Below are 25,877 nucleotides of genomic sequence, written 5' to 3'. Positions count from 1 at the left end.
ACAAAACAAATAATCACAGGGGTTTAGTACAACTTTTTATTTTAAAATACTGTTTTATACCATTTAATTAATATCCAATTCTAAGCAATGATAATTTTTTTGTTAAATCTAAGATTTTAATGTCATTTTGTCTGCCTCTTCCTCCTGTTCCTCTTGCTTGGGAGAGATGGGACTTCATCTTCTTCTGCAGTCTCTGTTTTCACTTCAATCCCCTGTTTAGCAGTAGAAATTGATGATAGACCAGATTTAGTTTGTGGCTCTTTTGCTGAAACATCCTGTTGAGATGTTTTCGTCATCTGAAAGGTGGAACAAGAAGGAGGCACCTCTGATACCTCCTCTTTAACCTTTGGTGTTGGAGATCCTAGTTTATTCCTGGGACTGTTATGAGGGTCACCTGGGGATTTTAGGTGGCCTGATTTGATCTTGCTTGGTGAGGAACGGTGGGCGGATGGACATGTGTACTGATTTAGACACATAGAGCACAGGGGTCCAACGGGTAAACACACCTGCTGCCCAAAACCAACCAGCAGCCAGTTTATCTCGCTCCACAGATCTCTACAGGACAGAGAAAGAGAAGGAAAAAACTGTATTTGTAACATGCACAATATGATGCCGTTTTGGAGAGATTAGTAGTGAGGCTGAAAATAGAGGTTACCGTGGTAACCACTCCTCGAGCGATCTCCGTGTCTCCTCCGGCGTCTTGGTTTCCTTCTTGGTCCATCCGAGCCTGTTTGAGATTCGGTGGACGTGGGTGTCCACACCTACACAAGAACAAAAAAATCAATTTATCTTGTGCTTGAAGGTTTATGGGTGCAAGCTAGTTGGTTAGGGCATTGCATAGGTGTTGCTAGGGTATTTTGGCTGATAAGGGTAAAATGCTAGAAAGAGATATCCCTACCAATCCCTGACACATGCTTCCAGGCGATGTCCATAGCCAGGTGAGCCATCTTGGGTCCGACGCCAGGCAGGCGCATCAGCCCCTCCACTGTGTTAGGAATGTCACCACCAAACTCCTGTTGGATCAAAGCCGTGGCCTGTTTGATGTACTTTACCTTTGTCTGAGAGAGATGCTCGTGTGAGTTTGTGTTTTTCAAAACATTTTGAATACATGTGTTTATGTTTGCGTTGTCATACCCTCCAAAATCCCACTGGATATATGAGTTTGCCCAGGATCTCATCGTCCATGTTGAGGATTGTGTTTACATTTAGGTCACACTCACGTAATCTCTGCATGGCAGAAGCTGTCACTTGATCTTTAGTCTGACTGGACAACATTAAAGAGATTAAGACCTGGTACCGACGAACCTGAGAAGAAAGAGATTCAAAATGATAAAGTATTATAATATCGATTATGACACCCATCTCAGGGAATCTCTGATTGGTCCTTGCTCACCTCAGGTGGGGCTTCTGTGTCATAGCATTTCTCAGCTCCCATCTGATCCACCGGAGCGTCCCGTTTACTCCTCATCTCTCTTATAAACGACAGCTGTGTTCTCCAATTTCCTGGCTCCCAGTCTTCCTTTTTCAATCCCACCTCTTCCTCCTCATATTCCACTTTCACCTGACCCCGTCTCAGTTTCCTAGGTGATCTCAAAGGGGCATCATTATCATTTGCCTCCACCTTCACCTTGGTGGTAGTTTTATGGCAATCTGATAGAGGGTCTGTAAAAAACACTTTTTAAGAACTTGACCATGTGAAAGGATTTGTTAATTATAAATACTCAGTTTGAATGCGCAAATATATTATGTCTTTTGCCATCCCGGCTAAAACAAAAAAGTTTTAAGGACATTCTTGAAAATTCCCAACGTTCCCAAAAACGTCCTGCCAAAATAAAAAGTCTATCATTATCAAATGTTATGACAATGTCATGTTCACACAATGTTTAAAACAACTAGCTTTCTATATTTATTTTTTTGCTTGTTATGTAAATGATAGAGAAACATTGCATTTAAGTTTTTTTTAAACTGTTATAAAACATTATTTCTAAATGTTCGGTAAAAATATAGCTGTAGAAAACACAATTCACTTATAAGGTTTAGATTTTTGATGTTTTGTGTCATTTAAAGTCGCCATTATGGTTATCCGTGTTTGTTTTAGTTGGACTCTTGACCATTGACATTTTGCTTGCTAGTTTTTTCCTGGTTGCATTAACTTTGTGTGTATAAAACACAATTGTTATAGTAATGTAAAGTTAGTGCAATTCTGTGGTGGTTGGTACATAATGGTAAAGATCATCATCTAATTAATTAATTAACTCACATATTTTTTGCGGGGATTCTACCCCATCTTTGTTTTTGGAGAAATTGACAAAATAATTTACATATTTTGTAATAATAATAATTGTAATTGTACAATAATTGTAATAATTTACAAAATATTGTGGTATAATTTTGTATTTATTATAGTAAACTGTAGTAAATTGCTGTATAATATACTAGGTACAAGGTAATAATGTATATAAAGCATGATGTAATATTAACTATTGTGAATTGATCAAAGTTAGTAAATTTTGTAGTATAATTTAATATTATTTACTATGGTAAGTAAAAAAAAAAACTATAAAAAAATTATAGTATCTATTCAATTTTTTTTCAATATCTAGGAATTTTACTGCAGTTTACTATAGTAAATGATAAAGTATACTACAGTGTGTTTTCTATGTGGGAAGATTTTTGTTTGTGTAACAAAGTACGTATAACAATCTAATGCTGCGTATTAATAAATAATAATTTGTAAAATAAAATATGCATAATTATATAAAATGATAATAAAATGCTGTTTGAGATTAAGTATATCGGCAAGACCACTTCCAAGGCAAAAGATTTTTTAGTGTGAAGTTTTCAGTCTCACCTGCAGAAGTTTGCGCATGTGCCTGCAGCAGTGCACGTGAAACACTGTACTCGTGCATCTCTTCTTTCACTCTCACTGCAGCATCTTCCGATTTCAGCACTCTTGATCTTAGTCTACGAATACCTCCTGTATTTATTTTCTTTATAGTGTCCTCTGCCGAAGTTTCTGCTGAATCAGTGAAATATGGCGAGATCATATTTACATCCAAACGGCGAAACACGTAAGCATATGAACTCCTGACAGGCGCCAGCAAATTAACGGACATCCCCAGACTTCACGTCACAAACAAAACTTTTCAAATCCCCATAAAACTCATCTTTTGAGCAAAACATCCCCAAAACAGAATCACACAACACACCTAGCTTTCACAGTGATATGCATTTGTAGTTTTTTACCACAAGCTGCGCACGTAAGTAAAGGCGCGCCTACCGCACAAAAAAACTACAATTCCCAACCACGCCACTCCGCCACCAACCACGTGACTTGTTTTTGTAGGAAATACATGCCAGTGTGTTAAACATGACTTCCGGGGGGCAGTAAAGGGGTATGGTGTGAGCTGGGGCAGTTCTGCTGGCTGGGACTCCTGTCAGATATAAATGCATATAATACAGTTATATATTTTATTTATACTTTCTTGACATCAGCCCGCCTCTGTCACCAGCGGACGGTAAATAACCGCGCGCGGTTTGCATTGGCTTGTTTATGTATTGGTGAAGGTTTATTTATTTATTTAAGGTTGTTTATTTGTCACCGTCGAGGATTTGCTTGCATTGGATCGATATTTTATTGTACTATTGCATGTTAATGTGTGTCTCTTTTTGCGATGTGTGACAGTCAATGTTTCCCTTTTATTTGCAGGAAAACAAATGTTGTGAATGTTGTGCATGAAATGTCACGAGGTGTCAAACCTTTGACTTCTTTGTATTGTTTTCAGCTCTGTTTTTACTTATGAAATGCGGTAAATCAGTGCTTAAGATTGTCATTCATAGTGCAAACGTGTTTTTGAATGTCTTTGTGAATTTGTGCTCGAGTTTATAGATAATTTTCTTGAGTTTTGTCTCGTGGGGCTCAGCACATTCACGTGCACTGATCTGTAGAAGACTGAGCGCGTGCATGAGCTCCATTCTGAGTTCTGAAGAATAATCTCAGGGGTTTATTATCGTGGCATTGAATTTCATAGGGTTAATAGCATAAACAATTACCCAAAAATCACTGCCAGAACAAAAATGAACCACACCTCTTTTCTCTTTTTGTAATTCAGGGGGACTCACATGACTGAAGATGAATAAACAACCCAGTAAAGAGTCTTTGAAGGACAAAGTGAAAGGGATGTTGGGTCTCGGACAGACTCGTCTCCACAGCAAACCGGCAGAAAGCAAACCCTTAGAATGTATCATCACTCCGGACATCCTGAAGGTCAGAGATGATCCGGCTGTTTTCTTCACAGAATGATTTGGGAATAAGTCCAAATAAATGTAGTTCACTCCAAAACCATTATATGCATTATTTCCCACATTTAATCTCTCTCTCTCTCTCTCTATTATTTTCTGTCAGGAGCTCAATCCAGAGTGTGGTCTTAATCACAGGATCAGAGTCATCCACCATGTGTGCGATCTCGCCAAGTCCAAGAAGTTTGAGGAGGTGAGGCCATACAGGAGAATCTGTTCACTGCTGGAGGTGTATGTAGAGATAAATGGACATTAACTGTGATGTGTTTCAGCATGCGGTGGAATCGCTGTGGAGAGCCGTTGAAGACCTAATGCACCCTGAGCAGCCGCTGGAGGCCCGACACGCAGTGCTGGTTCTGTTGAGGGCCATAATTCAGGGACAGGTATGAAACACACAGCTGAGCACTAAGTCTGTCTCTATCGATTTAGGACAAAAATCTAGTGTTGAATTTGTCAATGTTCTCCCACTTTGTGTGTAGGGCGAAAGGCTTGGTCCACTCAGGGCCTACTTCTTTAAAATCATTTTGGAGTATCAGCCTTGTAATGAAGATCTCCCTGAGAGACTGGAGGTCTTTAAAGCCCTCACCGAAAATGGCAAAGACATCACGTACCTAGAGGAGGAATTAGGTACTCATACAAACATTATTTTATTTGCACAGACAGGTCATATGCAGACTAGGATTAGTGATTGTGTGCTTTTTCTCTCCTCAGCTCGCTTTGTCCTGCTGTGGATGGACATCGGTTTGTCCTCGGATTTTTTGCACGTGCTCGTCAACCTGGTTAAATTCAACTCCTGCTATCTGGATGAGAATGTTTCCTTAACCGTACAGTAAGTTCATGTGCACATAAACATGGTTTATAGATGCTTGAATGGATTTGTCTTAAAGACTTTAAAATCTAAGGTGTTAAAATTAAATTCATAAAAATATGTTATACTTTGATTGTCCAGCATACATGGGAACTCTTTCAATACATTTTTGGTCACGTTTTTGATTTCTATTAGGCAATTTTGTCATTTCATAATCTTTGTAAACATTAAGGATACTGGGTGCTTATGAAATATCTGTTTTTAATAGGAAAGTCTGCTGCTTGTGCAACATGACGACTTCTTCCACAGATATTGAGGTATTCTGATATACAGCAAACTACATTCAGGATTTTTATGTTTTAATAATATTTTCAGTCTTACTGACACGCTCATCTGTACTTGTATAAAGGTTGCGTTACAGGTGTTGGACGCTGTGGTGTGTTATAACTGCCTGCCCTCTGATTCGCTGACGGTCTTCATCATCACTCTCTGTCGAACCGTTAACGTAAAGGAGTTTTGCGAGTCCTGCTGGAAGGTACTACACCTGACCTGAAAAATTACCTTGGGTTCTAGATCAACACCTGAACATACTGTCACATATTTAAAGTGTAGAGCAAACCATGTATGTTTTTGTATTTTCTTGTGTTTGTTTAGTTGATGCGTAAGGTGTTGGGAACTCACCTGGGTCACAGTGCCATTTATACCATGTGCCGTATCATGGAGGAGAGGTATTGTGTGTATGTGTGACATTACCAGTGTTTACTATTATATATACCAACCATTGTGTTAGCAGCTCAAATGGTCATAGGTTCGATCCCAAGGATCTAACATACCAAAAAAATGTATAGCTTGAATGCACTGTAAGATGCTTTGGATAAAAACATCTGCCAAATGTATAAATTAAATGACATAACACTGTAACGTGTTCCTGTTTTATAGGATGTACTCTGAAGATGCGGCTCTTTTGAGGGGCGCTGTGTTTTTTGTTGGTATGGCGCTGTGGGGGGCTCACAGACTTACAGCTCTCAAAAACTCCCCCACGCTGGTTCTACCTTCATTTCTTAAGGTAAGCGCTTGATACTCCATGCACACTTATGCCATTGTCCTCCTGTGCTGAAAATCACCTACGTCACATACAACCAGTCACTGCTGCTTCAGCTCTCCTTCAGTAATGCTCACACATGTTGTTCACACGTGTAGTGTGAAAGCTCTAACTTGTTAACATCAGCGCTGAAAAAAATACATGCTGCAAACCTGCAGCTTACGTATGCATTGTGACACCGGACTTAGCAGTTATTTGTCTGAAACTGATGAATTAAGCATGTATGTACATATATATCTATGGTCTAAGCTGGTGCGATCGAATGAAGGCGGGGACTAATGTACATATTCATATTTAAGGTCCGAACTACTGCAAATGAGTGAAGGCGGAGATTAATTCGCATACTTATATCTATGATCTGAACTAGTGCGATTGAGTGAAAGCGCGGACTAATTCGCATATTTATATCTATGGTCCAAGCTGGTGCGATCGAGTGAAAGCGGGAACTCATTTACATATTCATATCTAAGGTCCGAACTAGTGCGTAGGGATGCAACGATTATAGATTTTGATGGTACGGTTATGGTCTGATAAATAATCACGGTTGTACGGTTATTATGGACTCATTTATTTTACAACATTAATGTAAAAAATCACATGAATAATTTTTTTAACAATTGCTAAATTCCTTTGTATTTTCAGTTTGTGTATTTTCTGTAATTCTTGGACAAATGATAATAATAATAACCAAGCAGACTTTGACTTACAGTAAACAGTATAGGTGCCTTTTGAAACCTGTAGGCTATTCATTTTAATGATCTTTTGAATAAATGTAATTTTATATTTGGACTGAATATATATTATAATATTATAATATATTATAAATATATTATAAAACTAAATGTATATTTTTTAGATTTGTTTGAAGTATTAGTTAAAATGATAAGAGCCTCTCAAAACGAATAATAACACAGGGTCATCCTGGACTGGGTTCTGCAAGTCATTTTGGACTGGCAGCATTAACGTGTTAACTCATGCTATTAATTCATAAATCATTAAAGGAACAGTATGTAATAAATTTATATCAATTAATCATAAAATGGCCCTGATATGTCACTAGACATTAAGAAATCATTTTCATTTCAAATACTTATATCACTGACAACAGCAGTCCGGCCAGGATATTGTCGTTTAAAAAGTGGAGTTGCAGCCCTCAACTGATGTTTATGTTGACATGTTGTGTATTGGCCACCAGTTGTGTGATTGCAGTACCAGTTTTAGCCACAAGTTTTGTGATTGCAGTACCAGTTTTAGCCACAAGTTTTGTGATTGCAGTACCAGTTTTGGCCACAATCCTACATACTGTTCCTTTAACGCGTTAAAATAATTCAACGTTATTAAATGCAGTCAGACCACCAGGAGCCCCGCCCGGATTTGATCCGCAAGGAGGAGGTTGTTAATGCTGCACAGACCGATTGGAGTGTGGCTCTTTCAAGCACCCGTGCAGGCACGCATACACACACACACACACCAGATGCACGAACAACCAAGAGACGTGTCACACGCACTTATGCTTTTGAACGCGGAGCTTTGTCATACAGTGCGCTAACGAGTAGGGATGTCCCGATCCGATCACGTGATCGGAAATCGGCCCCGATCACGTGGTTTCAGACTCGATCGGAATCGGACGTTACCTCCCGATCAGGACTCGGATACATATGCAGGGTTTAAAATCCATTAAGTTCTCGCGCTGCTCCGCGCCAGTGTACGCACTGCGCTGGTGCGTGTGAACTGAAGAGAATAGGCTTGTTCGACTTCATCCGGCTGCCGGTTCTTGTGGTGCTGCATGACGTCAAAGTTCCGCGAGAACGATTTAAAAGCAAACTCCTCCGTATGATTTCGCGGATCACTCTCGCGGTAGTTTGACGTCACCCGGCTGTCGATTGTTGCGGCGCCGCATGAAGTCGAACAAGCCTATTGATGTGCTTTCATTCATAGGCTTCACACTCGTGCGTGCAAGGAACCCACGACAAAACCGCGTTTTTACCGCTCATTTAAACGACGCGTTGATCGTTATTGTCAACATGTGCTCAGACGCAGTTCCGCGTCTCACTCAGAACCTCAAGAACGTGCATTCGCGCAGGATCATTTGACATTACTGTAGAGATGAGAGAGAGAGAGAGAGAGAGAGAGAGAAAGAGAGGTAAGAATGGTGCCTATGTCGAAAAAACTTAATAGAAGTCTAGAAACAAAGTATTAAAGTATGTATAGCCATGTCACTCATCTCATTACAAAATGTTAACTAGATAACTGGATACAACTGATTGTATAGTTTAATAAAATAATGTATTTTGATTATACAAATGAATCACGACCTAACTATAGGTATTTTATAACTAACTGCTGACCAGCTTAGGGAATCTATGGCTAATTTATAAGACATATTGCTGAATCAGTATGTTGTTTTTCTTGTTAATTGAGTCTTTTTGGGTAGTCTATCTTATGCCTAGAATGAGTCAAGGAGGTTAAGTCTTATAACTTCATTCAAAGTTTGATCAATTGTGCATAATGACATGTGCACCAAATGCATATAGGGTGTCAGACTCATAGATTTGCATTATTTAAAGTTCAGGTTTTAAAGTTTGGGTCAACATGTGGCACAGCTTTAAAACTGAAACTTATAAAATCCTATCAGAGATACAAAATGTCATTGAAACACACCCAGTGGCTTTGCTGTCATCAGGATTAAACATGTTACCCCTCGAACCCTCCCTCCAAACAGAGCCTCCCCACAAAACAAACCCCAATTTAACCCCTGAACATATATAGTATATATTCATTATTTTTTAACACATCTGTAGTTATGCGCTGGCACAGAGTTAGACTCTTTTGACTCTACACAGAAACAGCAATGTGTGCGGCATGACATAAGGAACATCCTGGACTGGTTCTGTTTTTTCGCTCTTCTTTATTCTTTTTTTTTATGTATTATAGAAGTATCGGATCGGGACTCGGTATCGGCAGATACTCAAAATCAAATGACTTGGACTCGGACTCGAGGGCAAAAAAACCTGATCGGGACATCCCTACTAACGAGCATGTCGCATGCCGCACGCGCCTCTTGGTGATTCGTGGATCTGGTTTGTGTGTGCTTGCGTGCGTGAAACAAAAACAAGCGGTGTAGCGGAGGCTTTACGGTTACTTAACCGTGACATTTTAAAGCGCGGTTAATAGTGAAACCGGTTAATCGCTGCATCCCTACTAGTGCGATTGAGCGAAGGCGGAGATTAATTCACATACTTATATCTATGGTCCGAAATAGCGCGATTGAGGGAAGGCGGGAACTAATACGCATATTTATATCTATGGTCCGAAATGGTGTGATTGAGTGAAAGTGGGGACTAATACGCATATTTATATCTATGGTCCGAACTAGTTCAATTGAGTGAAGGCAGGGACAAATACGCATATTTATATCTATGGTCTATATTAGTGCGATTGAGTGCAAGCGAGGACTAATACGCATTTCAATATCTATAGTCCGATTGAGTGAAGGTGGAGACTAATTTGCATATTTATATCTTTGGTCCCAACTGGTGCGATTAAGTAAAGGTGGGGGCTAATTTACATATTTATATCTATAGTCCGAACTAGTGCGGTTGAGTGAAGCCAGGGACAAATACGCATATTTATATCTATGGTCTGAATTAGTGCGATTGAGTGAAAGCGAGGACTAATACACATTTTAATATCTATAGTCCGATTGAGTGAAGGTGGAGACTAATTTGCATATTTATATCTTTGGTCCGAACTGGTGCGATTAAGTGAAGGTGGGGGCTAATTTACATAATTATATCTATAGTCCGAACTAGTGCGGTTGAGTGAAGGCAGGGACAAATACGCATATTTATATCTATGGTCCGAACCGGTGCGATTGAGTGAAGGCGGGGACTAATTTGCATATTTATATCTATGGTCCGAAATAGTGCAATTGAGTGAAGCCGGTGACTAATTCACATATTTATATCTGTGGTCCGAAATAGTCAGATTGTGTGAAGGCGGGGACTATTTCGCATATTTATATCTATAATTATTCACTCATCATTTTGTGTTTTTCATGCACTTCTTCAACCTTTGCACCCCAGGCCATGAACTGTGCTAATGAGGTGGTGTCATATGAGATTGTGCTTTCGATCACACGCCTTATCAAGAAGTATGGCAGAGACCTGCAAGTTGTGACCTGGGACATACTGCTCTCCATCATAGAGAGACTTCTGCAACAGATACAAGTACACACATGTTTTGGGTATAGATATTTCTAGTGTCGATCTCTTAAGGTTTAAGCGCTCGGTTCATGTGTCGTGTGTTTGTGTTCAGACGATGGGCAGTCCTGATCTAAAGGTGATAGTTTATGAGTTATTGAGTACAGTTGAGGAGCTCTACGAGCAGAACGACTTTCATGGATCTTCACAGAGATTCTTCAACCTGGTGGAAAAATGTGCTGATAAAAGACCAGTAAGTCTCTATGTCTGCATCTCTTTAATACTGACTATTGGATATCAGTGTAACTGACTGTTGAATCTGTCCGCCAGGATGCATCGGTGTTGACGTTGATTTCCTACAGAGCCCAGTCCATTCAGCCAGCAAAAGATGGATGGCTACAGAACCTTTTGAAACTAATGGACAAGTTCTTCAGGTGGAAAAGCTACATTACCTCCTCATCTGGGATCACTTTTTAAATAAATTACTGAAGTTTTTTTTCTGTCCACCAGGAATGAGAGCCGTACCATGATCAGGATTAAGGTTCTGGACATCTTATCCTTTGTACTCAGCACCTATCGACAACTCTATGAAGTCAGTCCCAAACACACACAAAAAAACTTATTTAGGGTTTGAATTATTATCAAACATCTCTATGAACATCATTCTTGTTTTCTGTTTAGGAGGAGTTGATCGAGGTTGTGGTGATTCCTCAGCTCGGGCTGATCGCTGAAGATAAAGATCTGGCTGTCAGGAGACAGGCCACGCAGCTGTTGGTGGATCTAGCTGAGGGCTGTAACACCCATCACTTCAGCAGCCTGCTGGACATCATTGAAAAGGTAACGGTGCAGGTTGACTGTTTTCAACATCCTGATTGTAGTTATATTAGGTACAGTGTATATTAATGTGCTGCAGCTGATCATCAGTTAAACGCTGTTTTTCTGCAGGTTGCTAGTCGTCCATTATCGTGCTCTATTGATGGAGAAAGAGACCTGTCTGTGGAGTCACCCATGGACGATGTTAGGACCGCCATATTGGGTCTGCTAGAGATACTGGAGGTACCTAAACACACGTTTCCTTTAGTGTTTAAGTTAAATCATAAGTTCTCTAAAGAATTTTAATGAATTGATTTGTATTGTTGTCAAAGTAAATTTTAGTAGTATATTTGTGCTGTGGTGAGTATGAGTCTATGGTCCTCTGTTTTCTAGTGAGTGTATATGGTTCTCATAAATGCAGTCTAATGAGTTTGTCTATGGTTTGGTTCTAGTTGAGTGCAGGTCCATGGTTCTCAGATGGAGCAATTTTTACGTGTATGGAGAATGTCTATGATTTTTTTGTTCTAGTTAGTGTATATTTCTGGTTCTCGGGTTGAACTGTAAAGTGGATGTCTATGGTTCTTTGTGTTCTAGCGAGTGTATATCTATGGTTCTCATGTTGAGGTCTAATGTGTACATCTATGGTTCTTTGTGTTCTAGTGAGTCTATATCTATGGTTCTCAGGTTGAACTCTAATGTGTGTGTCTATGGTTCTCTGTGTTCTAGTGAGTGTATATCTATGGTTCTCAGATTGAACTCTAATGTGTTTGTCTGTGGTTCTCTGTGTTCTAGTGAGTGTATATCTATGGTTCTAAGACTGAGTTCTAACTAGATTGTCTATGATTTTTTTAAGTTATTGTATATTTCTGGTTCTCAGTTTGAGTTCTAATGTGTGTGTCTGTGGTTCTCTGTGCTCTAATGAATGTTTGATCAAACTGCCGAATGATGGATCTATGTACAATAGGGTTGTGACAATTAATCGGGCAAATGCGCGTTTTGTCAATGAATGAATTTGAATGAATTACGGTGAAATGCCGCCACATCCAAAAGCCAGGGGGCGCTCTCGCTTAGAAACACCATTTGTGCCACAGAAGAAGTAGTATACCAAACACTATTCCAGGAAATGTCTAAAGGAATATTTATATCGCTGTTCTTCAGATTGTTTCAGGTATTTTCATGATAATAAAGAATATTTTAAATGATTGTGTTTGACGAGTGTTGCTTTTTTAAATGCACGTTATAAACGAGTCAAACTTGTAGTGATTTTAGATTGATAAGGACTTCCTACTGATCACGGAGCCGTAGTACATGCACAAGCTGTGCATGAAACACTGAATCGGAGCCTTACGATTCAGAATCGATTTCAGACAGGTCTTTTTAATGGGAGCGCGATGCATCGATGCACATCCCTAATGTACAAATATATCTATGGTCCAAGCTGAGCTTAATAAAGTTTTTGGTTTCAAGAATGAGTTCTAACGAGAATGTCTATGATATTTTTAAGTTCTAGTTAGTGTATATTTCTGTTTCTCGGGTTGAACTTAAATGTGTATGTCTATGGTTCTCTGTGTTCAAGTGAGTCTTTATCTATGGTTCTCTTTTATCATCTAGAGTAAACTCTACAGTCTGCCTGCCAGTCATGCCAGTCGAGTGTACGAGCTGCTGATTTCTCACCTGCAGCTGCACTACAAGAATAAATACTGCAGTTTCATCGCAAGCTCTATACGCCTAAAGGTCAGAGTAAACAGTGTCAGGGGTTGCATTAAAGGATTAGGTAACCCAAAAATCACTTACTGAGCCTCACACACTTGTCATTTTAAACCAATATCACTTTTTTCAGTTCTCTTACAATTTCACGGTATGAAACAGAGCACCTTGGAATTTTTTGTAACCTTAATTTAAAATGACATAAAAGTCAGAAATTTGTTAATTTTTTTATTGCTGCAGCTGCTGACATCTGTAGACCATATATAACATATGATATTACATATGATAACTGTTTTTATAACATTGTTCCTCTCAGGTCTTTGACTTCTTGTTAATGATGAAGGCTGACTCTCTTCATCGACTGGGAGTGCCCAATAAAGATGGAATTATGAGATTCAGCCCATATTGCCACTGTGACGTAGGGTAAGAACACACATTATATTATGCCCGTGTGCCCCTCTTTTACACATACAGAATGAAATTCACATATTGTTTGGCTTTCAGTGACTCTGAGAAAAGAGTGACCGATAAGAAGCCAGCAGGAACCGTGTCACCGCCAGCAGGAAGTCCCACACCTGCGGCCCCGGTCTCCTCAGTTCGCACCGCCTATTTGCCCTACAGCCTGGCCTTTAACGTGTTACTGCAGTGCCTGAAGATGGTACACACATCCATCTGATTTAAGTCTGATACAATTACAGTATTTCTTCAGGATTAACAGTGTTTGTTGGATTTGTAGGAGTCTGATTGGAAGGTTCTGAAGTTGGTTCTGGATAAGATGTCTTGCACTATACAGTACAAAGTTTTGATACTGACATCACCGTGCAACATCGACCTCCTCTGCTCGACTCTTTGCTCAATGGTAAAAACAAAACACTTAAAATATAAATCACAAATGTGGAAGTTCCAGTTCATATATAAGCAAGTGTGTGTGTTTGTGTAAAGGTGACAGATCGTCTCATATCCGAGCGTTTAAGGAAAGCTCCTGATGGGTTCTCCATCACTGATGTACAGCTCGCTGTTGTTCCGGTTCTAACCGCCCTCACCTCCTACCACAGTTATCTAGAACCGTCCCGACAGGTATCACACACAAACATATTCATAAAGCACATACATGTGACCATGCCTGTGTAAACCCAGTTAAATGTCCCAAAATCTTGTTTCTGTATATTTCAGAGGGAGCTGGTTCAGTGTTTGGAGAAAGGTTTGATTTATCGCTGTGCCAAGCAGTGTGTGGTCGCTCTCACCATGTGCACCGTGGAGATGCCTGACATCATGATCAGACTCCTCCCCGCCCTCATCGTCAAGCTCACACACATCTCGGCAACCGTTACCATGGCGTCACCCATGTTGGAGTTTTTGTCAAGTAAGTACATACTTGACAGTGCACACTAGACCTTGATATCTATTAATATATAAGATCATTGTAGTCAATGAGAAACCAATGATTGTAATCAAACTGTCTTTTTTCTCTAGCGTTGGTTCGGCTCCCGCACCTGTATGCTAATTTTGTAGCTGAGCAGTATGTTAGCGTATTTGCTATTTCGCTGCCGTACACAAACCCCTCAAAGTGAGTCTCTAAACTGCTAACGCACAGTTTACTGACATATGATGAATGAAATTATACACAATTGCATGTGTTTGTTAATGTTTTCAGTAGCTGCGTTTCCATTACTCGTTGAATTGCGCAAATTGACATTGCGAATTGAAAATACGGCCAATGGAAACACGTCAATTTCGCAAAAATTCCCATATTTCGCAAAAAAGGTTTTATGCTCGCAGGGTGTGGTTTTATAGGCAATTCGGAAATGTGTATTTCGCAAAACTGCAATGTAAACAGTTATTCGCATTTTCAGGTCACCTGATGCAAGTAAGTCACATAATTATTATTTGAAGATAACGCGGTATTTACTAAAACATTTTCAGAAACACCTCAATACGTGTCTTCTTCCAAGTATAAGAGGGTTTCCTTGCCAATAATGTTTGGATAACACTCCTACATCTCTTTTGATTTAAAGAGCACCTATTGTCCGATTCACGATTTTACATTTGAAGAGTTTCGTTGCAAAACAAGGTAAATCCGTTTTTAACATTTTTGTCAAAACATTTACATTTACATTTACATTTAGTCATTTAGCAGACGCTTTTGTCCAAAGCGACTTACAAGTGAGGTAAACAATAGAAGCAATTATGGCAACATAAGACAGCAATACATAAGTGCACTGGAAATAGTCTCATCAAGTCCAACACAATATACATAGCCAAGGGTATGTTAGTAGTTTTTTTTTTTTTTTTTTTAGATAAAGAGGAAGGTAGATAGAGAAAGAGATAAAGAGAAGGGTAACTAAATAAAGATAGTAAATCTGTAATTAGGAAGTTAGGTAATGGTGGAAGAGATGGGTTTTTAGCCGAGTCTTAAAGACAGCTACAGTGTCAGCTGATCGTGTCACGACCGGCAGATCATTCCACAGTTGTGGGACCGTTCCTGAGAAGGTACGCGTTAGAGTTTTCTTCCCTTTTTGAGATGGTACCACAAGTCGTCGCTCGGTGGCAGAGCGCAGTGATCGAGAGGGTACATAAGGCTCTATAAGCAAGTGAAGGTAAGGGGGTGCTGACCCAGTGGTGGTTTTAAAGGCCAGGAGCAGAGCCTTAAATTTGATGCGGGCTGCTATAGGAAGCCAGTGTAACTTGACAAAGAGAGGAGTGACGTGCGCCCTCTTTGGCTCATTGAAGACCACTCTTGCTGCTGCGTTCTGAATCATCTGTAAGGGTTTGGTCGTGCAGGCTGGAAGTCCTGCCAGTAGCGCATTGCAGTAGTCCAGCCTGGACAGGACAAGAGCTTGGACCAGGACCTGCGTAGCATGCTCATCTAGGAAAGGTCTAATTTTCCTAATATTGTAGAGGATGAATCTACAAGAGCGAGCGGTGCTGGCAACATGCTCCGTGAAGCTAAGCCGATCATCAATGACCACTCCCAGGTTTTTGGCCGTCTTGGAAGGCGTGATGGTCGAGGAACCTAGCTGAATGGAAAAGTTGTGCTGAATCTTTGGTTCGGATGATATGACAAGCAGTTCTGTCTTCGCAAGGTTAAGCTGGAGATGGTGATCCTTCATCCAGAGTGAGATGTCCCTCAGGCATGCCGAGATGCGGGCAGAAACCGTAGGATCATTAGGGTGGAACGACAAGTGGAGTTGAGTGTCGTCTGCATAGCAGTGGTAGGAAAAGCCATGTTTCCGAATGACAGAGCCCAGGGATGTCATGTATATCGAAAAGAGCAGCGGTCCAAGCACAGAGCCTTGAGGGACCCCGGTATCTAGACGTTGGGGTTCGGAGACGTCACCTCTCCAGGATACCCGAAATGACCTATCTGAGAGGTACGACTTGAACCATAAAAGCGCTGTGTCAGTGACACCCATAGACATGAGAGTCGACAGGAGGATGCGGTGATTGACGGTGTCAAAAGCTGCAGATAGATCCAGTAAGATCAGCACAGATGATTTGGAGGCTGCCCTTGCCTGCCTTAGGGCCTCAATGACTGATAGCAGCGCAGTCTCAGTGGAGTGACCACTTTTGAATCCAGACTGATTGCTATCCAGGAGGTTATTTTGTGTGAAGAAAGTGGAGAGCTGGTTGAACACAATGCGTTCAAGAGTCTTGGAAATGAAGGGAAGAAGAGAAACGGGTCTGTAGTTCTCTAGCATAGCAGGATTGAGAGTGGGTTTCTTCAGCAACGGGGTTATCCGGGCCTCTTTAAATGCTACAGGGAAGGTGCCAGTGGAAAGGGATGAATTGATAATGTGAGTGAGAGCAGGGATAACAGACGGAGAGATGGCCTGGAGGAGATGGGTGGGTATGGGATCTAGCGGGCAGGTAGTCGGATGATTAGAAGCCAAGACCTTGGAAACATCTGCTTCGGATAGGAGAGAGAAGGAGGGAAGGGAGCATGTCTCAGGGATTTGAGAATGCGCAAGAAGCGGCGGCTCGGAGAACTGACTGCTAATAGTTTTCGTTTTCTTCACAAAGAAGGAAGCAAAATCATCAGCCGTTAGGTCGGATGAAGGTGGAGGGGCAGGGGGACAAAAAGGGGTAGAGAAGGTCTTGAAGAGAGTGTGAGAGTCAGGTGAGTTGTTAATCTTTGAATGGTAGTATAGGGTCTTTGCAGAGGAGACATCCTTGGAGAAGGAGGCAAGAAGAGATTGATAGAGGCAGAGATCAGAAGGATCATTCGATCTGCGCCACTTCCTCTCTGTAGCCCTGAGTGTGGAGCGATGCTCACGGAGAACCTCAGTTAGCCAAGGAGCAGAAGGTGTGACCCGGGCCGGTCCAGATGTCAGAGGGCATAATGTGTCTAAGCAGGATGTAAGAGTGGAACAAAGTGTGTCAGTGGCATTGTCAGTATCTAACAGAGAGAGTTGGCTGGGAGCGGGCAGCGTGGAAACAATCGCAGAGGATAAGCGGGAGGGAGAGAGCGTGTTTATTATGTTTATTATTATGTTATCATGTTATTATTTTGTTTTATGGTGCTACTTAGCTGTATTTTTTAAGTTATGAAGGTTTAAATCAAAACAAACCAACTGCAGTTGAATTGATTTTAATTGGAATGCACAACCAAAAAACGAGATTTCTGAAAAAAGAGTTATATCGGAGTTATCTCGTTTTGCAGCGAAACTCTTCATTTCCTTTGGTGTGTTAGTAAATGTTAAAGAAATGCAAATGGTACAGACCACAAAGTAAACGATGGAACGAGTTATCGTCTCACACATAAATCTCTTTTCTTGGACTACAACAAACACACGGATTGTAGGCAACAGTTTACTTCCTGCTATTGGTGATGTAGACAAGACCGACATTATCATAATTCCTCCCGCTTCACAGCCTGTAAGTTAACTCCTGTTAGCATTGCATTGTGAGCGAATCTTTTAAACATGGTAAAGAGCGTCACATTTCCGGCTGATGTCATAGGTATTCAGACCAATCACAACTTACAGATTAGCTGGCCAATCAGGGACACAGCGTTTTTCAAATCAGTGCATTTCAGGATGAGAGGGAAATCTGGAGTTACAAAAATTTACAGTGATGTTTTTTTAACCATAAACCACACGATCACATTGTATTATACCAAATACACAAAATAGCATAGGTTTTTAGCAATGAAATGGGTGCTTTTTTAATATAATGTACTATTACCTCCAAGAAACGCCTACGTTGCCGCTCTTTTCTTGGCATTAATGTTTGAATAATACTCTTAAGTCTCCTTTGATTAAACATAAGAGCGGTGGATGTGATATTAGTGAACCTACCAACATCAGTCGGTTGTAATGACTTATCGCGACAGGAAAAAGTCCACTATCATTGGTTAATGAAAACACCGTCATTTCGCAATAGCCTTTTATCGACATTTAGAAAATAACGCTAACGTTTTGCGCAAATCTACAATGGAAACGCAGCTACTGACTTGAGTGACTGAAAGTATTAAAGTTTAAAATGTTCTTTCTTTCTTTACTGAGTTTATTTTTGTTGATTTTGCCGACTATGACATTTGAGTTTCATGATTTAGCATTCAAGTAATTTTCTGCTCCACTGACATTTAAACTAAACCATTCGTTGTTATTACTCATTTATTTTTTACTTATGGCCTCTTGTGTTTGGAAACAGTCATTAGTGGTTTTGCTAAGACAAACATTACTAATACTTGGCATATATTTAGCCACAGTGTATTACTTGGGGTCAGAAATGTTATTCTCATTTGGGAAATGGAAAAATGGTATTCTCATTTTGTCCATAGGTTTAATCAGTACATAGTGTCTCTAGCCCATCATGTGATCGCCATGTGGTTCATCCGCTGCCGGCTGCCGTTCAGAAAAGACTTTGTTCAGTACATCACTAAGGTCAGCTGAATGTTTTAGCTGGAAATTGCACCACCACTTTAAAAACAATAGTTTGTGAGAATTGGACGCTTTTAGTTGATTAAACTTTAAGACTTGTGCTCCATTGTTTAGGGTCTTCGTTCAAACGCTCTCCTGCCGTTTGATGACACACACGAACAGAGCAGTTTCAGAGCCCGCAGCACCAGTCTGAACGAAAGACCCAAGAGGTACAAACACACACCCATCTCACTCATACACACACATTCAGAGATGGACATCAGTATATTTTTTCATACCGTGCGAGGGACTTGACTTGAGCGTCATTCAGGTGTCTCATTGGCTTGTGTTTTGCTAGCCACCATTGTTTTGCAATAAAAAAATTTAATGATTAAAAAAACCGTAGTCATATATTTATACCAAGCCATATATATATATATAATTGGCATAAATAATTTCATCACACAATGAGTAATAATTAAAGATGTGGGGAAATTATATTGTGGTGATGCTTATGACATACGGATTTAAACTGCCCAATCAGATGCGAGCCTTTTCCTTTATTCTCTTGATCTTTCTCTTTGCTCTTTTCCTTTATTGTATCTGGTGTAGAAACAATCACTATCCTATACACAAGCAATTGAACAAGCAAATCACCATAGTAACAACACTAAACCATTATAACAATATAAAAATCAATATATTGCATCAAGGTTTTCCAGGCTGATCATAACTAGTAAAATTTCATCATCATCCACTGTGTCACAGTGACAAGAGCATCTTGTTGTGTTTGATTCTGTTTTGTACTTTCTGTATCTTTCTCTTTCTTTCTTTGGGGCTGGACTTTGAATGAAAAGCTTAAAAAGTCATTAGTAGTTTGTTATATAGCGTGTGATTTAAAGGTGCAGTGTTTAGATTTTAGCTGCATGAGTTTGCGAATTGTAACCAACGGCTCAGTCCATCGCTCACCCCTCCCTTTCGAAATGCATAGAGAAGCTACGGTAGCCACCACAGACATGACATTGTCTGAGACAACATTGTGAAGAAACTACTGTTGAAAAAATGTTCAAAATGGGGACTTCCATGTAAAGGCCGTTTCACACGGTACGCGGCAAGCGGTGGTATCGCCGCGCGGCTACAGCTTTTCTCGTTTAATGGAAGCGTTTTGTGCCGCATTTAGTGGAAAATGTTTATATACAATCCCGAAAGATCCTAAAGGTACAAAGCGTACAAACCACAATTCTGTTGTCATTGTTACCCAGCATTCGGAGTTCTGATGCGTTTTTCCGCCCTCTGTTGATTTGCCAGGGTATAATCAGTCCTGATCATGAAATGTTTTTAAGCAATCTGTCAATATCCGATAGTGGAATAATTTGCTTTTATCTGCCGATCCGATATATCCGATTATAGGCCGATATAACGCTAAATCCCTATTTTGAAAAGGTTGTGTGTTTGTTTTGTTGATTTCAAGAGAGGCATATTCTCTGTTCCAGCCCCGAATTTCACCCCATCCAGTTGTGTTTTAATTTACTGTATTAACATACATATACAAACAATCATTCCACTGTTTAAAAATACTGTTAATTTCCTGTATAAAGATCACAGCGTGTCTGAATGCTTTTCTCCCTTGTACAAATATGTTTGTGCTCTTTTGTCGGTTGTTTCTTTCACTAGTTCATTCATTTGGTAGAATGCTAAAAGTATTGCTTTTGCCTTGTCATGTGTCTGTTGATCTTGTTTATGCTGTTTCTCCTCCCAGTTTTCTTTTCTCTTTTTGTTTCAATGTCATCCCTGTTTTCTAGTCCTTAGTGTGCACTGCTGACCGAGTTACTTTGTTTTCCTTTCACTGCCTTTTTTGACCCCTCCCCCCTCCTCTGATTGGGCCTTGCGTGCTGGGTGTGGGCCTCGGATCCGTCACCTGCGATTGGTCGCTGGCCTTAATTGTGACACTCCCCGGCCCCCATCCGCCCTCCCCCTCCACGTGGTGCCATGCTGCTGGAACGTTCTGGGCCATACTGTGGTTGCTCGACCTCGAAATGTCCCAAATTTCCCCCGACACTACCGTACCTGGTCACCCTGACGCACCTGACCCGTTCGCCCTCGGGACAGTTTGCGGACGACCAAAGTGGTGAAGCAAGGCCCCAGCGCAAACTCGCCCGTTAAAGACCTGAAAGATCTGTCGGCCATGGACGCCTTCCGCTCACGAAGCATCAGTGTTTCCGAACATGCGGTGCGCAGGTAGAGCATTTTTGGTAACCTCAGCCAATTCTTTTACTTCATCAACCGAAACCCTGCTTTTCTTTTTCCTGTGTGCAGGGAAGGTGGGTGGGGCTTGGGCTTTGAGGGTGGGACGTTGTCTTGGTGATGCGGGGTGGGCGTGGCCATGTGGTTTGGGGTTGTTCTGATTGAGAGGGAAAGGGTGCATGCTGGAGGAGGGTTTTGTATTTTTTTTACATTTTGTTTGTGATAGTATTGCATGCGCTGAGGCTTTGTGACTGACAGCTTGACTGTGCGTTATTTATTTTTTATTAACCCCTTGTTGCATTTGGGTTCACAATGCTTTTAGTGCTGTTTACAATGTTCTTCATTTGATTTTTCTGAACAAATGGCCGTACACGACATTGTGTAGCATGCACAAAGACGGGGCTGACATTCCTTGACATTTACGCTTTCCAACAACGAGATTGATGAATGGGATGGGCAGCGATAATTCAACTTCTGATCACTAGGGGGGGTGTTTGCTCTTACACAGCCTGCTGCCCATCTGGCCCTTCACTTACTCACGATGCATTCAGTGCCATGAAAAGCATCATATTCTCTTTCCTCACGACACAGGTAAAGTGTCCATCATTTATGTACCAAGGTTCATTTGAAATCACGAATATAAAGTGTAAAAATATCACTGCAAGAGCCAAGAAAATGTTTCTCTTTATTCATACATAACGAAACAAATCTTTGTGACTTAGTTTATTCATTGAACACAATGTGTGTATTTTTTTATAAGAAAATCATGGCCACTTTTCAATAAAATAAATGTGAATAGGGTCTATGGTTGTTAGGAACCAAAATAGCTATAAAGCAATCTGTGCGCTATATTCAAGGTCTTGAGAAGCCATACAACAGCTTTGTATGTGGAACAGAGTCAAAGTAATGCAGAATGCCATTTATTAGTTTTATGTTAAACAAAACTTCTTGTGTATATAAAATTTTATGTGCCGTCTCCTGACTAAGGTGCATGTTCCCTTTCTGCTAAAACCAATGATATTCACCGGACCAGCAGAGGGCAGCATAGCCTGCAGTATCCTAGTTAATGCATTTAGAGACATTTTCACCCTCAGCATCTGTGATTGATTTATTAATACACTACATCTAATTACCATAGACTCTATTAATCAGTTCAACACCTTGGGGCTACTGGATGTAATAAATTTTTTTGTCAGCTCTCAGCCAGCAGCAGGAGAATTTGCCTTATTGCATAATAAGGGGACAAATCTCACTTGATCCCATTGCCATCGGTTTCCTGGTAGCCTGAAGGAAATCTGCCGAGATGTTTTGTTCGGCTAAAGTCAACATTGCTTGTGCTGAATGTGACATTTGAGACATTTTTAGCAACGCTGTCGAATCAAATAAAGCAAAAATGCTGGACCTCCTTTAAATGAAACTGATTGCATTCATGGTTTTATTGTACAGAATGTGACCAGATAAACAAGTTTACCTTTCTTTGAAAATTATTTTAAATGTCATACGAGGAGATCAGATGCAAAAGTTGCTAAACCCCTCCTCCGTCAAAAATGAGATAATAATAATAATAATAACCGAATGCTCTCAAATACTTTCATTTTAAATCCGCTTACAGGGATAGTTCACTTTAAAATAAAGCAATAAGCCCCAAGAAGCAGTGGGTTACCAGTGCATTTTATAACAGCTAAGGTCCGTTGTTAGGCACGACGCGAAGCGGTTATAAAATGCACTGTAACCCCACTGCTTCGCGGAGTTTATTGCTTTTATAAAACGGTTACTTCATATGCATAACGTTAGCGGGATTTTATAAAATAAAACACAAATAAGCTGAAATTATATTAGTACAAATATTACTCTTCCGCCAAACAAAGTAGTTCCTCAGAACAAGTGTGACTGAAACAGAGCGCAGTTCCCAACCAACACAGACGCAGCAAAGACACAATGAAAATATGATTTAAGACTGTGGTGTTTATTTTATAGACCAACATTCATCTAATTTATACATTAACATTTATATCGTGCAACTGTTGAAGTGATGATCAAATATGCTTGGAAGCATGCTTAACTCTTTCCACGTCAGCGTTTTTTTTTTTTAAGTTCCCACCCAGTTGTAGTAAACATGAGGATGAGTAAATGATGACAAAATTTTCATTTTAAAGTTATCTATCCATTTAATACCGGCCTTGGGTTGTTCAGAAATACAGGTTTCCATTGAAATAAAAAATAATTTAAAAGAAAAACATGTCAGATGCACTTAGAGGGTTTTGCATCTAAACTCTTTAAAATACTATATAATATTAATAACATTTATAATAATAATATTAATGTTAATATATTTTACATAAATAAATAAAAATATATCATACGTTTAGTTAACCAAAAATATTTCATACGTATTTTACAAAGTAGCTCATTGATATTCAATCGTACAACCACTTTAGCACATTTCTGTATGTTTTGCTTTCACCCCGTGACGTTGGGGTTAGGGTGGTGTTAGATTACTTTTTTCTAATAAAATAAACCAACTCGAAAGGTTCATAAAAATTCCCATGAAATCAGGCTGTCCACCTAATTTATAAAATTTTGAGAAGACGTTGAATCTGTTCCCATACAAAATGTAAAACATTTGGCTGGGGGGGGTGAATTGGCTCTCCAGGCAAATAACCTGGCAATATTCCTCTGAAAATATGAGATATTAATTGATTGAGTAAATGTCTGTTGAAGACCAGTCCCATGAACACAACGTCTCTTTCACCGTTTTACATTTATAATCCATGCTGTCATCTGTTAATGCAATGCGAATTATACTGACAAATCACATCATCTACACTACACCACACACATTATATGCCTGGAGATCATCTGTCTGCAGCTAATAGAGATGATGAAGAGGCTTTACAAAGGTCTGAAGAGCTGGTGAACAAAGTTTTCTATGCGCTATGGCAGTGAATCAGGTTTCATAAAGCTCTGCAGAAAAATCAAAAAGTTTAAGTTGATACATGAAAAGTTCATAAAGGTAGATTTAAATATTCTCATTAGCTGTACTGGATGATGATTTTTAAAGGTTTAAAGTTTTATTGCCTGTCTAGCCAGAGTTTCCCATTGGAATTAAATTAAGATTCGAATGTCGGTTTGTTTTTTGACAAAGATTTGGATTAAACTGTAAATGGGACGTCCAGTCCAGCTGAGATACACAAACTGAGACTTGATATTTCTTTTTCTTTCTGTTGTGTGTTTTTACACGTGGATAGTCTTAAACTCAAACTCTTGACCTTTAAAATGTGGTCCTATTTGCAGCAGTTTCTGTTTAAGTCCCGCCCCCTTAGACAGGAAGAGACTGACATGTGGAGTGACCAATCACAGTTTTTGTTTTGGATTCGTGTTTAACTAAAATAACTGATGCTGGTTATAAACTGAAAAGATAAAAACTTGTTGCATAACCGTGTCGTTCCAAAGCCGATATCTCTGGAGAGAGAGAGAGAGAGAGAGAGAGAGAGAGAGAGAGAGAGAAATGATGAGAGGTCATGCTTCAATTCAGCTCTTAAAGTTTTAACATTTTATCACCTCTAAACTGAACCAAACCCGACAAAACCTACATTAAACTGAAGATAAAGGAAAACTTCACAAGATAACTGAAAATTCAATCATTTTAGACTTTTCTATTTCAATCAAATTTGAATACAAACAACCAAGGAGCAGCAGCAGAGCTGAACAGGACAATGCAGCTGAAATCATCCGGAAACAAACTTCAATCAACAAACAGGCAAGACAAAGTTACCTTTATCTTCATTGCTTTAAAAATTACAACAAAAACTTAAAAAGAGAAATATACAACTGGCTAAAGCTAAATTAGCAACATATTAGTGAGTGAAAATGGAGGGAACATCAGAGGCAGAGACAGCAGCAGGAGGAGCGCCCCTCCCCCATCAAATCACATATCCACTGAAAATAAAGAGTGCAAAAGACAAGAAAACATATAAACATCAGCTACTTAAGAAAAATCCAGAGACTTTAATGGCTGACTACTTTCAAAAAGGAGACAAATCCACAATCACAAATCTACTGCTCTACACAGAAAACAGCACTGCATGGCACACAGTCATCTGCAAATACTACAAGAATATTAAAAAGCATGGCATCTGTAATGGGAGACAAATTCAAATTCATGAAGAAGAAGAAGAAGGAGACACCAGCAAAGCATTTCTGACTGTAAATATTTATCACAATGGGACCATAATGTTTCAAGGGAATGAAGCATGTCTCAACTCCGTCCAAGCAAATTTCCACAGTCTGAAAGCCATGGTAGAAAACGAGAAACAGGCAAAGAGAGCAGACGGCCATATTGAGACCAAGAGTTCAGGGGCGGAGCTAGAGGAAGAGGAGGAGGAGCTTATCCTGGACTGTGACACACAGCTGGAGGAGTCAGTCACTCAGATACGAAACAGTCTATCCCTACACGAAGTTGAACTGGTGGAACTCAGAGAACTGATGCTCTCATACACAACATCCAATCAAAATATACAACAATTAGAAAATCAACTTTATCAACTCAAGAAAGAACTTCAAACTAGTGTTGAAGAGTTGAGAGGAGAAATTAAAGAACTTAAACAGGAAAGAGAGACCCTGAACAGAGAGCTAAAAAGTGTCAGAGAGGAGCTGACTTTTAAAGAAAGAGAAATACAAAGCCTGAAAAAGCAGACAGAATCCTGCATACAATCCAGCTCAAATATCACAGAGCCACCAGCACATCCACTTCTGACACCTCCCGAGACAAACACACCAACAACAACACAGACTGATGCGCCTCCTGAACAACCGCAGGATCAGAAAAACACATCTAGACA

General features: G+C 40.0%; 2 protein-coding genes across 6 annotated transcripts in view; one reads left to right on the top strand and one right to left on the bottom strand.

Moving 5' to 3' along the window:
• Nucleotides 1-23: 23 nt before the first annotated feature.
• Nucleotides 24-3,249, bottom strand: nthl1 (nth-like DNA glycosylase 1). 2 transcript variants are annotated; one of them, XM_065295139.2, is made up of 6 exons: nt 2,852-3,244; nt 1,394-1,580; nt 1,135-1,305; nt 899-1,058; nt 656-761; nt 24-555 (listed from the first exon to the last, which is right to left on the bottom strand). In XM_065295139.2, exons 2-6 carry the CDS (start codon nt 1,466-1,468, stop codon nt 123-125), a joined length of 945 nt encoding a protein of 314 aa, XP_065151211.2. In that variant the 5' UTR covers nt 1,469-1,580; nt 2,852-3,244; the 3' UTR covers nt 24-122. The 2 variants fall into 2 exon arrangements, with proteins under 2 accessions (XP_065151211.2, XP_065151210.2); XM_065295138.2 differs by having other exon boundaries at nt 25-555; nt 1,394-1,662; nt 2,852-3,249.
• A 130-nt stretch (nt 3,250-3,379) lies between these two features.
• Nucleotides 3,380-25,877, top strand: part of tsc2 (TSC complex subunit 2) — a 46,693-nt gene continuing 24,195 nt past the window's right edge. The window contains exons 1-26 of one of the 4 annotated variants that reach the window (XM_065295120.2): nt 3,380-3,518; nt 4,113-4,267; nt 4,406-4,492; nt 4,572-4,682; nt 4,779-4,926; nt 5,011-5,128; nt 5,376-5,424; nt 5,517-5,642; nt 5,762-5,835; nt 6,047-6,173; nt 10,295-10,438; nt 10,527-10,664; nt 10,742-10,845; nt 10,922-11,003; nt 11,093-11,248; nt 11,357-11,467; nt 12,836-12,958; nt 13,248-13,354; nt 13,436-13,589; nt 13,668-13,790; nt 13,874-14,008; nt 14,105-14,294; nt 14,405-14,498; nt 18,714-18,816; nt 18,928-19,022; nt 20,902-21,030. In XM_065295120.2, the coding sequence (XP_065151192.2) occupies nt 4,133-4,267; nt 4,406-4,492; nt 4,572-4,682; nt 4,779-4,926; nt 5,011-5,128; nt 5,376-5,424; nt 5,517-5,642; nt 5,762-5,835; nt 6,047-6,173; nt 10,295-10,438; nt 10,527-10,664; nt 10,742-10,845; nt 10,922-11,003; nt 11,093-11,248; nt 11,357-11,467; nt 12,836-12,958; nt 13,248-13,354; nt 13,436-13,589; nt 13,668-13,790; nt 13,874-14,008; nt 14,105-14,294; nt 14,405-14,498; nt 18,714-18,816; nt 18,928-19,022; nt 20,902-21,030 (2,963 nt within the window). In that variant the 5' untranslated portion in view covers nt 3,380-3,518; nt 4,113-4,132. Of the gene's footprint in view, nt 3,519-4,112; nt 4,268-4,405; nt 4,493-4,571; nt 4,683-4,778; nt 4,927-5,010; nt 5,129-5,375; nt 5,425-5,516; nt 5,643-5,761; nt 5,845-6,046; nt 6,174-10,294; nt 10,439-10,526; nt 10,665-10,741; nt 10,846-10,921; nt 11,004-11,092; nt 11,249-11,356; nt 11,468-12,835; nt 12,959-13,247; nt 13,355-13,435; nt 13,590-13,667; nt 13,791-13,873; nt 14,009-14,104; nt 14,295-14,404; nt 14,499-18,713; nt 18,817-18,927; nt 19,023-20,901; nt 21,031-25,877 lie in introns of all 4 variants that reach the window. The other 3 variants (XM_065295119.2, XM_073814313.1, XM_065295121.2) reach the window with 3 other exon arrangements.

Source organism: Paramisgurnus dabryanus, chromosome 4, assembly GCF_030506205.2.
Source record: "Paramisgurnus dabryanus chromosome 4, PD_genome_1.1, whole genome shotgun sequence".
Lineage (NCBI taxonomy): Eukaryota > Metazoa > Chordata > Actinopteri > Cypriniformes > Cobitidae > Paramisgurnus > Paramisgurnus dabryanus.
The sequence above is the reverse complement of the archived record's forward strand: the minus strand, read 5'-3'. Positions and strand labels throughout refer to the sequence as shown.